Source organism: Crinia signifera, chromosome 5, assembly GCF_055691185.1.
Source record: "Crinia signifera chromosome 5, ASM5569118v1, whole genome shotgun sequence".
Classification (NCBI taxonomy): Eukaryota; Metazoa; Chordata; class Amphibia; order Anura; family Myobatrachidae; genus Crinia; species Crinia signifera.
This window is the reverse complement of record NC_139221.1, coordinates 47297164-47312725: the sequence shown is the minus strand read 5'-3', so window position 1 is coordinate 47312725 and position 15562 is coordinate 47297164. Positions and strand designations below refer to the sequence as shown.

General features: G+C 43.6%; 1 protein-coding gene and 1 long non-coding RNA gene across 2 annotated transcripts in view; one reads left to right on the top strand and one right to left on the bottom strand.

Annotated features, from left to right (window-relative positions):
• Window positions 1-307: 307 nt before the first annotated feature.
• On the bottom strand, window positions 308-14613 carry LOC146080185 (uncharacterized). Its single transcript, XR_014474833.1, has 3 exons — window positions 14567-14613; window positions 977-1082; window positions 308-850 (listed from the first exon to the last, which is right to left on the bottom strand). It is a non-coding gene; the product is annotated as an uncharacterized LOC146080185 (long non-coding RNA).
• The window catches only part of CA8 (carbonic anhydrase 8 (inactive)), a 109003-nt gene continuing 101889 nt past the window's right edge, over window positions 8449-15562 (top strand). Inside the window, exon 1 of the mRNA XM_083187148.1 lies at window positions 8449-8846. Within this exon, the coding sequence (XP_083043274.1) occupies window positions 8771-8846 (76 nt within the window). The 5' untranslated portion in view covers window positions 8449-8770. The remainder of the gene's footprint in view (window positions 8847-15562) is intronic.

Sequence of the window (15562 nt, the reverse complement as noted above, 5' to 3'; positions counted from 1 at the left end):
AATATCAGTTTAAAGTACACAATCCACCCAAACCTAACTCTCTCTGCAGGGTGCCCTGGTAATAGAAGGAAAAGAAAAAAACGAAATTATTCAATACATTTTTTGCTTTGGTATTTACAAGGGAAGAATCTTCAGAGGATCTCCCACAGATTAAATGCTCACATACTGTACTTTCTAAATGAAAAGAGGTGTGTACACACAATAGTACCTCCAATTTATATGATGCCACACAGTAGCACAATCGTACTCTCATTACACCACATGTAGTGCCACTGATTCATATCACACCACATAGTAGAGCCCCTTATTCACATTATGATGCACAGTAATTCCCTTTATTCATGCCATGCAGTATTGTCCCTTATTCACATTACATCACTCAGTAGTACCCCTTATTCATGTTATGTTACATAGTAGTACTCTTTATTTATGTTATGCCACACAGTAGTGTCCCTTATAGACAATGCCCACAGTAGTGCCCCTCATACACAATTCCCACAAAAGTAATGTCCCTATACACGTAATGCCCACAGTAGTGCCCTTTATGCATATCTCTGCCTCTGTCACACCAGCAGTTCACCATTCACATCTCTCCTGCAGCTCCATGCCCTGTGTTCCCCCAACACTTTCCCAGCTTCTCCGTTTCCCTAGAGCCCCCTCACATCTGGTCTTCAGCATGCACAAAGACCGCTCCTCTTAGTCGCTCTTCATCAATTGCAGCAGCTGTGATGGCATAACAATACATACACAGTGCCGGAAAAGGAAGCCGATGTGGATGGCAATGTACAGAGATGAGAATGGCGAAGATATGGCATGCTTCCTTGCTGCATTTGCTGGGTATTTACATCACCTAGAAAGAAATGGTACAGGAACAAAGCATCAGATTTAGAGAGAGCATTGTATCTTTAAATATGTGCTATTTATTAAACTGTTTTGCTAAGCAATCAGTTCACAAGTACAGCTCAGCAGATTATACCTATAATGTTGGGTGTGGAGGAAATATTTCCTGTGCCCTCTGCAACTCAGCTCGTCAGAGATGCCACTTAATGGGATAGGAGTGGAGGTTACAGTATTAGCAGAACCTACAGAACAAGAACAGACAACGATTACCTGAAGAAATATAGGTTGGCATAAGTTGTGCCAGACTGGGCACAGGGCTGGCAACAGAGATATTAGGGCCCCATACATTGATATCTCTGAGGGCCCCCTCAAACACTATCACCCCCCTTTGCTGGGACATAAACTGGAAGCGCATGCTTATTACTGGAGTGGTGCGCTCTATCACATTGATGTACTTCCTCACCCCACGGTCTGCGCTTTAGCACACTGACGCACTCCCTCACCCTGCACTATCAATTGAAATGCTCCCTCAAAACGCGGTCTGCGCTTTAGCATACTGACATACTACCTTGCCCGTGTTCTATCACGCTAACGCACTCCCTAACCCCGTGATCAGCGCCTTAGCATACTAACGCACTCTATCACCCCGCGCTCTGCGCTTTAGCAAACCGGTGCACTCCCTCACCCTGCATCCTGCGTTCTATCACTCTGACACGCTCCCTTACCCTGCAGCCTGTGCTCTATCTATTGAGGTGCTCCCTCAACCCACGGCCTGTGCTCTAACACACTGATGCACTCCCTCACCCCATGGCCTGAACTCTATCACATTGACACGCTCCCTCACCCCGCAGCCTGCACTCTATCACACTGATGCGCTCCCTCATCACGTGGCTCTTGCTCTCATACTTACGCAGTCCCTCATGCCCCGGCCTGTGCTCTATCACATACTTACGCAGTCCCTCATGCCCCATCCTGTGCTCTATCATGTACTTACGCAGTCCCTCATGTCACACATGGTAGTGTGGCTATCTAAGCAGCTGATTAAGCTGCCGCCAGATGGCAGCAGGCTGCAAGTCTGAGACGCTGCAGGGATCTAAGCTGTTGGACTGCTGAGCAGGAGGGGGAGCAGGGGGGAAGTGGATGGCTCTGGGGCCCCTCAAATCGTCAGGGCCCAGGACAGCTGTCACCTTTTGACCCCCCATGTCACCGGGCATGACTGGGCATAGGACAAGGTAATGCCATTTTGGAGACATTTATGAAAACTGTTAATGAATATTAATATATATATATATATATATATATAAAAAATTGCCTTCTGTAATGATGAGATGTTCCTTTTGCTAAGCTTTTCTTTGCAACCTTTTCTTTTTTCTTCTATATACTGTACTGTATTTGTTTACCAAGTATTGTACATGATGTGAAACTATGTTATATCTACAGGGAATCCGGTCAACGCTGAATGGGTCAACCATTAATGGTTGACAGGCCATAGGTGGACATATGAAAATGGTCAACGTACCTTAGGTTGACATGGTCAAACAGTCGACACGAACACTTTTTAAAAAAGGTGTTTTTTTTTTTATACTTTACCATCCAAGTGGACATAGAGTTAGATTATAATAGTATGCCGAGGTTAGCGAGCCATACGAGGGGATGCGTAACACTTATACAGTGTCCATGATGACCTATGTCACCATAGAAACCCCCAAAACATGTCCCCGGCTGAGGCATGACAACGCTGGCTGTTAGAGCCTAGGGATGGTTTCACAATATGGGGGAACCCTGGTCTTTTGTCACCCCATATTTTTGGGACCGGGACCTGTCCAAGAGCCCAGTTCTGGTTTCTTAAATACGGGGGGACCCCCTCACTTTTTGGTTATGCTTGGGGTGGTGATGGTGGGGATTTTTTTTTTTGGTACTGTTTAGGGTGTGATTAAAAAAATTGCACCCTATTACGTGTGAGATTTTGATGTTTTCTGTGAGAAAATAGGTCTATGTGAAAACATCTGGATGCGATTTTTTTGGTCACAGAAATCGCACATGTAATAGCATCCAAATCACATGCTACTACAGTACATCTTCAAAGCTCCTCCTTCATCTTCAGACTGCCTCTTCTCCCTTGTGCAGGCTAACATTAGCCAATGAAAGGGGGTGGGGCAATGATGCGGCGGCCATGGTTGGTTCGTCTTTGTTTTTAACAAATGTTGACGCCTTATATTGCCCCCTTGCACTGGCCAATATCAGCCTGTGCAAGAGCCAGAGAGCCAGCCCAACGGCAGAGGAAGAGCATTGAAGAGCTACTGAAAATAGAAGATGCCATGGAAGTCCTAAATGGGCAGCGACCATGCAAAAGTGGTTAAAGGCCACTGCCCACCTTCCCCCTCTCGCAGTGGAAATGAGTGATACAGATCCCTTACATTAAAGGCACTGCTGGCTCATCACTACATGCCAGTGCAGGCGGTGTGACATCATTAGTAGAAAAAAAGATAAAAAATGTACAAATACATATAAAAAATAAATTCCATAAATGACTTAAACAGAACGATATAATATAAGAATGGAGATACCTTTACATAATAGCGAATATAATAAGGTAAACAGCAGGATGCACCGTGGCACAGAAAGTGACCAAATCTTCCAAAAACTACTTCATACAGATGGAGCCTGCTCCATCCTTGCAGGGGCTGGCGATTCTATAGCCAGCCCCCGCCAGCTCTCTCCAAGGGCGCGCGCGCCCCGTGGCTACGGAGCGGGATCCGGCGCCCGTCGCCTCCCCCGGTGCCCCTCGCCACCACTCCTATCCCTGCCCGTCTCCCTGAAGAGGATACGGGCAGGATGCCGCCATGGCGCCGCCCTGAAATGGGGACGCATGTGCGTGTGAGACGCATGCGCGTCCCAGTCAGATGGAGCGCCTCTGCGCCGGCGATCCCAGGCAAAGGATCAGAGGCGCTCCATCTGTATGCACTAGGCCCCGGAATGTCATAGATTCCAGGGCTTGTATGTGGTGGAAAATTTCAGTAGAAGTCCATGGACTTCCCTTTGCTATTCCCCATTGCGAAATCCCTCCCAGCAAACCCGTGTGGCCAGAGCTTTTTGGGAGGCCGGTAGAAAATGCTGTGTGAATTACACACAATCACAGAAGTCAGGCAGCACTCTCTACCTCCCAGACTGCAGCCAGACAGTTAATGGCTGTCAACTTTTGGTTGGTAGATGAATGAAGCTATCCACCAATCATAGTGCAGACAGCCATTTAGTGTCTTGAAGCATTTATAGAGAGAGTGCAGGACCACAGTTTGCCAAAGTAGCATATAGGTACGTGTACCTGGTTGGGGTACTTGAAAGTAATATTGATATTTTCGTCTCTCTTCTGCACGGATCACCAGCTCCCATTCACTGTTACAGGACTTTCATCGGGCTGCTCCCATCCTATGGAATGCCCTTCCACGCACAGTAAGACTCTCCACTAGCCTCCAAACATTCAAGCGTTCCCTGAAAACTCCCCTCTTCAGGCAAGCCTATCATATTTAAGTTCTACACGCATAACCCTCTGAGGCACTTATGTATTATATAGCTTTTCTTCTGGACTTGGTGGGACTGCTATGCTATTACTGATGCCCGTCCTTGTGTTTCCCTCATATGTCCCTATACATTGTAAGCTTTCAGCAGGGCCCTCTTACCCCCAAGTCTGTCTGTTGTTACCGTTTGTTTTATCACTGTCTACTATTGTAAAGTGCAACGGAATCTGCTGCGCTATATAAGAGACTGTAAATAAATAAATAAATAAAGGTGGAAGAAATATCCCTTTGCCGTGGAGATGAACCATGTCACTTCCCTTCCGGTTCCGTCTGCAGCATCATCAGTGTCTCCTTGGGCTTTTGCATGACTAACAATCCTCTGGAAGCTAAAAAATGTACCCGAAGGCAAAAAGGGGGCGCCAGTGGAGTGGGGTGCTGCAACAGCTGATATAATGAAGATCCATTGGGTATTACATTAATATAAATGAATTTTATTAAATGAATAAAATATGCATTAAATCAATGAAAAGTATATTGTTAAAAATGATGCCTAAATTGCATAAAGATGCTATTAGCAAGAATAAAGGTTATAAATAAACTCCAATACATTTGGTTATTGAAGGACTAAGGAATAAAAAATGGTATACTTAGGCAGTCCCGCTTGTTCCTATTGTGCTCCTTTGATGGTAAAATAGTTGTATTCCAATTTGTGCATCCATAGAGGTGTTATACTGGATAATATACCTGGCTGGGTCGAAGCCTATGATGTTGAAAAACGGCTCTCCTGTATGAGGGGTCCCAAAATTGAGCAGGTGGTGGTATCCCAAATGGTGTTAATCCAGACCAAGCATGGAGAGACGAAAGTTAAAGTGTAGCTGGTCCAAGACTGGGTTATAAGCAATGAGTCCCAAAGTCCAACAAGTTAGGAGTGTGTACTGGCGCGTTTCATTGTCTACTGACAACTTTTTCAAAGGTGTAACACTCTGTGTGAAGTCAGGGTTTAAATACCATGTAACTGGAAATGCATCATACATCGTTCATTCAATTTACCCAATTGATCGCAGTAATTAGGAGAAAGAACAATATCTAAAAGTATATACAGTCATCAGAAAGAATCACTATAGGAGGCAGATCTAGAACATATGTTTGTTATCAGATTCGATAAAGAATTAAAGTCAAAAACATAAATTAAAAAAAAATTATTTTAATAAATGTATTTAAAAATTAATTTATACTAATGCACTATATTACCCAATTGATCTTCATTATATCTAGTGCTCCACCATTTCTTTCCTTTTTTTGCCGAATCCACTGGGAGTTCATCTACCCCATGCTGAAAGGGGTGGTGGAAGTAGCGGCATTAATCCTACAGGTGTTAGCGGGAACTGCAGAGACACTCAATAGAAGCCACTCACACAGCACCTGGTTTTCGTTTTCCATTCTTGGTAAAACCTTTTCGCACAGTACACAGGCAGCGGGCAGACAGAGTGGGACCTGATTCATGACCGCAAACTACTCCTCCGCATGTGTATATTAGCTACCAATAGCCCCTAACTACTTAAGAGGCCATATTAATAAGCCTCCTCTGTTTCCTCTATATGAGGGAAACCTTTGTGGGATGCACCCTATACATATTTGTATATTCCCAATGATAACGCAGTTCTCTTCTATTTATGCCCTTTATAACCAGGTACTATTATTATAGGTACTGGCGCTACTTTTTCCCCCCTCTTGTTCAAACATTACCCATTTGTAATTATCTGTTAACGATTTTCGCATAGCGCTGTATTGACAGCGCTATGCGTTCCACATGCGTTCCATTCGCAAATCCGGAAGTTCATACCCGGAAGTATGATGATGCTGCGCTGAAGCATATCGATATATGCTTTCATTGTTAGCGCAACCCCTCTCCACACATGTGTCCTCTATAACTACATTATCCTACAATCATCTGTGACTCTCTTTCGCATAGCGCTGTATTAACAGCGCTATGCGTTTCACATGCGTGTCACTCACCAACCGGAAGTGCATACCCGGAAGTGACATGACGCTATGCTCTGGTACTATGTCTTCTTGAATGTTTTTAATGTTTTCTGTCTGAGATAACACTCGTTTTCCACTTTATATATAAAGGGCTTATGAAGTTATGTCTCCTGCTCATTATGAGGTGTTATTTTATATGTTTTTATGTTATACAGAGCTAATTACTCTGCGCACAGGTGCATACAATCCACCTGAGTACTACTGGTATATATACCCCTTCCCTTGCCTGTCTCAAACCACCTTGAAAAAGCTGCTGTCTGCAGCGAAACGCGTTGGCCCAGGCTGCAATTTGGCCCCTTGAATACGCTGCTCCTTACCACCACCATCCACCATCCACCACCAACTGGAAATCCTAAAGCTGCGAAACATCATCGGCATACCTGACCTGGAGTGAGGCACTCTCCTTCTGAAGGCAAGCCGCCTATCTAATACCCACCCAGTGTCACCCAGCGGACGTCTCGACCTAACTTTCCAATTGGGAGGCTCGCTACCCCCACACTACATCTGGATAAAGTTTTACAGAGCACCGCTGTGGCCAAGCACTACAGGATCGAACCAGCATTTGGTTCCCATCGAACTGTGGACTTACAAAAAGGTGATATCAACCATTCAGTGGATGCAGCTTATTCCATTTCTTCCCCCCCCCTTCCCCTTTTCATTTTATTGTGAATTTATATTGTATTTTATACATGCTATCGTAGTATTAAAATATACTCTGTTTTAAATATCCTCATTCTGTCATCAATGAGCGCAGTCTACCTTCCTTTTTTCTACTCCTCCGCTACTCCTTAATATAAGGACACACATACAGCTGACTTCACTCCACTCCTAAGTACTGTGGATATTTCAAATTGAGAGGAGGGGGTACTCATAAATGAAAAGTCTAATCAAGGGGTTCGGGATAGAAAAAAGGATGGGAACTGCTGATATAAAGGAACACAAATATAAAGATATTAAATATATGACATTATTGTGGACCTGTTGAGACCTCTCATGTCAGTAGTTCCATCGGGTCTCACACTGTAATATTGTAGGCCAGGGTATCTATTTCTTGCTGGTTGAGGTAAATGGTCAGTCATTCTATATATCATATACTGGATACATTTACACACACTCTTTGGTAGACAACATGCATACTGTTACACATCAAATGATGGCAAATTTTATATTTCTGACCCCGAATTATATATCTGCAGATAATGCGAGAACATTTAAAAAACCTGCACAAGTTCAGTGAAACCTACAGTATGTGTTTTCCTGTTTGTATCTTATTAGGGTGGTGGGTTTTCGGGTTCAATAGGATAGCCACTGCTGGTAATTGAATAACCCCCCGTACATCTGTTAGTATTATCTGTCTACGCCAATAGTTCCCTTTCATTCTTACTCTAGAATACCAAGTAATCAATTTAGTAGATAAATATACATTATTTTTTTTATCAGATTCATATGGAAGATAAAATATTATACCTACAGAATTTACCCAAGATAAGGTTTGAACTCCATCTGAAAATGACAAAACCAGGGGTTGTGGCGATAGGCCACACCTGCTATGCCAGAGGCCATGCCTATCGCCCATATAGCCCCGCCCCTTCTTAGGTTGGCCACGCCTTCTGCGCGGCAGGTCCCAAATCTATATACACAGAAGTTGGGAGGTATATGAATTAGTGGAAGCCTCAGAGCTGCTCACATTTGCACAGACAGTAAAGTCCTTTCAATGGTTCTGGAATTGCGTATGGATTTGTGAGTGGATACCGATTAGCGATCCGTTTGCATTTCTCCCGCAATTTGTCGTCCACTGCAAATTCTCACATTAGGGATACATGCTGAATTAGCCCCAATGCACAGACAACAGAGGGGGTCAATAATGACCACTTGCCCTTTCAAAAAACACATGCACCTCATATTTATTTCCTGCCAGCAATCTTCAGTATGTATGTGGTCCTTGAGTTGAACAACACAGCTACAGTATGCAAACTTCGTGATGAAGAAAGTCACAGTGCTTCACTGCCAGCCAGGCTCTGCTGCGGTCTAGTACAGCTGCAGTCAGCGTCTCCTGTGCCACTGACAAGTTACAGAGCAGCACAGGTCTTCCAGCAAACTCCAGTACTGGCACCACCCACCTCCAGTACAGCTCCAGGCTATTCCCTACTTCTGCCCAGTGGAAGCGGATCCCTGCTACACACAGCACATCAATGCTGGGATCAGACCTCCTTCTGCTTCTGCTGCACTGCACAGTCCCAGGGAGCGGAGTGACAGCTCGGTGGGGAGGAGAGGACTGGAGGTCATGTAACTGACTGCAGCATGTGTTCTCATTACTCACAGTGTTGTCACTGCTAAGGACCGTCCTGAGGAGCCAGCTGGAGAGGACTCGGATGGCTGACCGGCACTACATAGACAGCACTCAGCTGCCAGGAGATACTGAGACGCAGGAGTGGGGCTATGTGGAAGGTCAGTTCTCCGCCTCTATCCCAAACTTCTGCTGCATAGAAGTGGCTCAGCTCTGATGTATATACTGTAATATAGGCATTATACCGGAGTCTTCATGTGTGAGAGATCTCCGAGCGTGTTCTAAAGTCTACAATAACACACGTGCTTCTGAGCAATCATCACACTAGTAATTACAGAAATAAATACATAATAATAATAATAATAATAATAATAATAATAATAATAATAATAATAATAATAACAGTATAATCATTATAATAATCATGTGGGTTTGGGATATGGGAAATGTAACAAATTGCCTGCTGAAATTCTAATGCGTCTAACTGGCATTTACATTTGTATATTAAGAGACATTAAATAAGTACTGTGCCTTGTTAGCTGGTAGCGGAGGAGTTAAGAAACCTGTTGTACCACTTTCACATTGGTGACGCTAGACGGGAAACTTATTTTTAAAAAAGATAAAAAAAAAATATCATGAATACAATATAATGGCTGCAGAGAAAATACTACTACTACTAATAATAATAATAATAATAATAATAATAATAACAAGCATCCACAGCTTTAGGTTCTATTTCACTGGTTCCCACACTGTGCCAAACAAGTAGCTCATAAATGTCCTGATTTAGGTGGGACAGTTTTGTCCTGTGTAATGGACAGTTAGGAGCATTGGTTACAGCTCTGAAAATCATAGGAAGAGGGCACTAAGGAGGTTATTCTGATCGTAGCGGCCAAACGTGCGTACGTTCGCTATTAACGTACGCTATCCGTACGCGGCCGTTGGGGTTAAGTCCACCCACAACTCAGCCGCATACGTACGGCCAGAAACAACGTCAAAGGGGAGTGGCGTACAATTGAGCGTACGCCAACGTACACGGACGGGCCAGCCCTTACACTCCGACAACTGGCGTACAATTGAGCGTACACCACCGTTTACGGACGTCTCTCGTCCGTCTTCCCACCGACTTCTTGCGGCTATCTGAGCGTACGCCAGCTTGCACGGACGGGTCCCTATTGTTTTCAATAGAAAACTCAGCTTATGTCACCGCTCGTGAGAGTGAGCGTACGTCCGTGTACGCTGACATACCCTTCACATATATGGACCTGCAAATCTTGCCTTTCAACTATAATTATGAAAATTAATTAATTGAATTAATTAATGTGCAAAATAGTGGGCATGGGCTTAAAACATTGCTGAAACATCCTTTGTAGGTGTTAGATGTGGTTTATGTTATTGTATCATAAATACAAAACCTATGTTTGTATTAGAGTGAACACGTTGACACATGTCGACTTGTGTAGATTGAGTGTGCTACTGTGTAAAGTCTATGAAAGCACGTAGTGAATGTGTATAACTGTTTAACAAATACCTACCTTAGCATATATAAACAGGTCTTAAAAAGATTCTTAGCTTAAATTAAACAAACCTTTAAATGTAGAGAAGTATAGAAAGATAAGCTTCCAATGTGTTTGAGTGCTGTGTGTGGCTTGCAGGTAGTGAAATCATGGTTTTGACTTAATAGACTGCAGCATTGGTTATTACATTCAGGTGTATGTGTTTGAGTAGTAATCAGCGTAAATTAGCAAACCCAGGCGCACGCTGGCATGCGGTATCTGTAGGGGTGGTCTGAGATGGCGGTTGGCGGCCGCCTGTTTTGTGTCCGAAATGAACGGTGCTTTAGGCGATCGTGCGGTAGTAGCACCGCTCATTTTTGGTGCACACCCCCGTGTACGCCCATGTTTACGCCCATTTTCCCTCATTATTTCGGCCGCTCCCCTCAACACGCCCCTATGCCGCCCCCAATGCCCGTACACTCGCGTACAGGTTTTTTCGCACGTAGAGACCCGTCCGTAAGCGTTGTGGAATGTTCGCGCCTGCGCATTAGCGAATGTACGCATGCGCAGATCATAAAAACCCCCGGAACGTACGCGTACGGCCCGGCCGCACCAACCAGAATAAGGCCCTAAGTACTTTGGAAGCACAGTAACATCCCTGGCTGATATCTGGCCAAGCCCCAAGATCTATTACTACTGTATACTCATTCTTGGGCAGTATGCTGAAAATAAAAGACATACTGGAAAAATAAAAATAAAATATTCTTTTTATAGTGCCACTGATATGCAAGGTGCTGCACAGAGAATATGTCATTAATGCCACTAGTACTGTATGCATGGTGCTGCACAGATAATATGTCATTAGTGCCACTAATATGTGTGGTGCTGCACAGATAATATGTCATTAGTGCCACTAATATGTGTGGTGCTGCACAGAGAATATGTCATTGGTGCTACTAATATGTGTGGTGCTGCACAGAGAATATGTCATTGGTGCCACTAATATGTGTGGTGCTGCACAGAGAATATGTCATTAGTGCCACTAATATGTGTGGTGCTGCACAGAAAATATGTCATTGGTGCCACTAATATGTGTGGTGCTGCACAGAGAATATGTCATTGGTGCCACTAATATATGTGGTGCTGCACAGAGAATATGTCATTAGTGCCACTAATATGTGTGGTGCTGCACAGATAATATGTCATTGGTGCCACTAATATATGTGGTGCTGCACAGAAAATATGTCATTGGTGCCACTAATATGTATGGTGCTGCACAGAGAATTTGAAATTAGTGCCACTAATATGCATGGTGCTGCACAGACAATATGTCAGTAGTGCCACTAATATGCATGGTGCTGCACAGAAAATATGTCATTAGTGCCACCGATATTCATTTTGCTGCACAGAGAATATGTCATTAGTGCCACAGATATGCATGGTGCTGCACAGAGAATATGTAATTCGTGCCACTAATATGAATGGTGCTGCACAGAGAATATGTAATTCGTGCCACTAATATGAATGGTGCTGCACAGAGAATATGTCATTAGTGCCACTAATATGCATGGTGTTGCACAGAGAATATGTCATTAGTATCACTAATATGTGTGGTGCTGTCCAGATAATATGTCAGTGCCAATAAAATGCATGGTGCTGCACAGAGAATATGTCATTAGTGCCACTAATATGTGTGGTGCTGCACAGAAGAATACATCATTAGTATCACTAATATGCATGGTGCTGTACATATAATGTCCTCCTTAATATCTCTAATACAGTATGTGTGGTGCTGTACAGAGAATATGTCATTAGTGCCACTGATATGTGTGGTGCTGCACAGAGAATATGTCATTAGTGCCACTAATATGCATGGTGCTGTACAGAGAATATGTCATTAGTGTCACTGATATGTGTGGTGCTGCACAGAGCATGTCATTACTGTCCCTAATATGTGTGGTGCTAAACAGAGAATATGTAATTAGTGCCACTAATATTCATGGTGCTGCACAGAGAATATGTCATTAGTGCCACTAATATGCATGGTGCTGTACAGAGAATATGTCATTTATTTCCGTCCCTGCCCCAATGGAGATTACAGTTTTAAGTCTCACATACAAACTAGTGTTGATTTTGTCACAATCCAAATAAGCTGTCATTATCTCTTTGAAATGCCCGAGTAAAACAGAACACCCAGATAAACGTTACACAAGCACTGGAGAATATACAGACTCCACACAGATTGTTCATGATGTTCATGATCAGCATTTCAATCCAGGATCTCAAAGCTGTAAAGCAGTAATGCTAATCTCTATCTGATACCTATATATGTACACAGCATACAGTACTCTCAGTGTCAGTGATTGCAGCAGTCTCCTCTGCTTGTGGGGGAAGGAAGTAATTGCACTGATCGTACCCTGCCTGAATGTGCCCCTGGTTGAGGGACACACAGTGCCTGCATGTGCTGGTCACCACTTACTATGTACTTTAGTCATTTTTGTTTAAGGGGTTTGGTCACATCACCGTGATTAGGTCAATTCATTCCCCAATATAGACCAATCCATAGCCTGACCACACATTGTAGTGCTAATGAGCAAGTACTGTAGATTCTGTGCATCTTATTGATTAACAATACAAGTTAAGCATTGTATATGAAATTCTTTTAATTAATGTTGGCTTTTTTTCAACAGTCTTCTTACATCACAACTTTCCCGGGACGGGATATGGTCATTTGGTCTACAGCATGTTGGTCAACAAGCATTGGCTCGACACCATTAGGTCGACATGGGGATAGGTCAACATCGCTCTAGGTCAACATGGGTCAAGTTCGACAAGGGATTAGGTCATTAGGTCGACACAAGCATTAGGTCAACAGTGTCTAGGTCGACAGTCGAAAGGTCGACAAGGGTTTTTTCACAGTTTTTTGACCCGACATGTGCCGACAGACGGTATTTCATGCCCTACATCCACTAGGCCGTGGTAGGATAATAAAATAGTATGCCAAGCTTAGCGAAGCACCGTGCCCGAAGCATTGCGAGTGGAGCGAGCAAAGTGAGGGGATGCGGTGCACTGGAAAATGTGTCCATGTCGACTGTGTCGATATTCGTGTTAAAAAACAGTGAAAAACCCCATGTCGACCTTTTGACTGTCGATCTAGACAATGTCAACCTAATGCTTGGGTTAACCTATTGATCTGTCGACCTAAACCCATGTCAACCTAGACCCATGTCGACCTTGTCCCATATCGACCTAGAACCATGTTGACCTTTCCACATGTCAACCTAATGGTGTCGACCCAATGCTTGTCGACCAACATGCTGGAGATCAAACGATCCCAACCCCCTGGGACCATGCATCGATTCGGATGTCATCACAGCTCAGGTCAGATTTGGCCAGTTTTACCCCATCCGTCGGCCGGATCCTTCACAATCGGGTGAAAACAGGCCAGATCGGACCTGTGTATGGGCACATTTACAGTGTACATGCACTGCACTGTCTGAGCATTGCTTAATTGTAAGCTTAGCACACTATCCTTTTAAGCCCCGTACACACGGGGGAGATATATTGCTCAGCAATATATTGCTAGCAATTTATTGCTGAGCAATATATTGCCCAGTGTCTCCTTTTCATCAGCGACCAGAGATGGTCACCACGTCACACCTCTTTCCGGACGCCGGGGCAGACTGATGCGCGCAAAGGAGGACTGAGGACGTAGACAGTGACCACTGCCTGACTCTCCTCATGTTGAGTAGTGCGCGCTGCATTGCTGCTCATCCACTGCCCCTGATAATAGGCCGACACATTTGACCAGGTGAGAGAGACACACTGGGAATGCACACTATGGGCCAAATGTAATAGGGTGAGAGTTTCAGAAAGTGAGAGATTTTGGGAGAGTTTTCCCATGTTTTTTAAAGCAGCAATCAATTACACTGCAAAACCAGGTTGATTTTGCCATGTAATTGATTGCTGCTTTAAAAAAAACATGGGAAAACTCTCCCAAAATCTCTCACTTTCTGAAACTCTCACCCTATTACATTTGGCCCCATGTTTAAGGAGGAGGTAGAGAGGAATGTTGCTTCTACTTATAAAGTAATAGATTCAATAAAATGTTGAATTCAAATAATTAATAATATATGATTTCCTTCTTTCAAATCAAGGGGTAATGTTGGAGTATCTAAATAAATTTTGGGGGTAAAAGGTAAAAAAGTTCCCTGACCCAAGAAGTAGTGTATTAAAATATGTTCATTTCTGCCATGTCAAGAGTACAATTCATGTAAGTTCTTTCTGTATACAAAAATACCTGTCCAGCACTAACTAAACACAGGATATTCCTAACTATCTCTAAACAAAACACCAAGTTTTCCAGTCACTACTGGATGGCTCACTTGCATCAGAAAGCTTGTTCCTCTCACAGAGATTCTGCAGCCTCCCCAGGCAGTCTGCACACACTGATCAGTCCAGCAGCTCTACATGGGCCTTGCACAGCTGTAAGTGCTGATTAGCCCTCTGTGAAGCCAAACACCTGAGCTGGGACTTTACTCAGCATTAACAAAAAAAGAAACACTCTCATGGAAGTTTTCCTGTTTCTAAAAGGTGTCAGACAAGAACCTGGGACAAATGTACCTGCCCTAAACACCATTCCAGTGTTCTTGTCACTATATATATATATATATATATATATATATATATATATATATATATATATATATATATATATATATATAGGGACAAGGAGATCCGGCACTCCAATAATGATGATGGCCCCGGTGCCTTCCGAAGGAAGGAGATACAGCGTAGGAGATGGTGCTGGCGGCACTCGGTGGGGACTTGGTACGAAAGAGTCAAAGAGCTGACACCACACACAGCTTAAGTGCTTACTAGTTTCGGATTTAATAATCCTTCGTCAGAGTACAAAGAAATGACATGAATGACTTACCTATATAAGTTTCCCACCCCCGTGCACTGAAGGACGACAGGTACTCCATAGTCAGGCGCCGTCGGCCGGTGATGACGTCATCATGACGCTCACCTACACGGGGTAGACGCGTCGCCATGGTAACCTGTTAAAACATGTACAGATAGTGAAAAACCCAAATGAAATACAACATGATGAGGCGCATGTATAATGTAAAAAGTGCTCCATGGATAAAGGGAGGGGGGAAAGAACACAGAAAGGGTACATGGCACAACTGAAATTGAGCATAACTGCAATATACATGAAAAACAATGATAAGCGAATGGAAAGCCTATAGGGAACAACGGCAGCGTATAATCGCAAGGTGCAGGAATGTACACAGACAAGGAAGCGGGATGTAGACGGAAAGGGGTACAGTCAAAAAACCACAGCAAAATGTCCAAAAGGACATACATATGTAAATGTC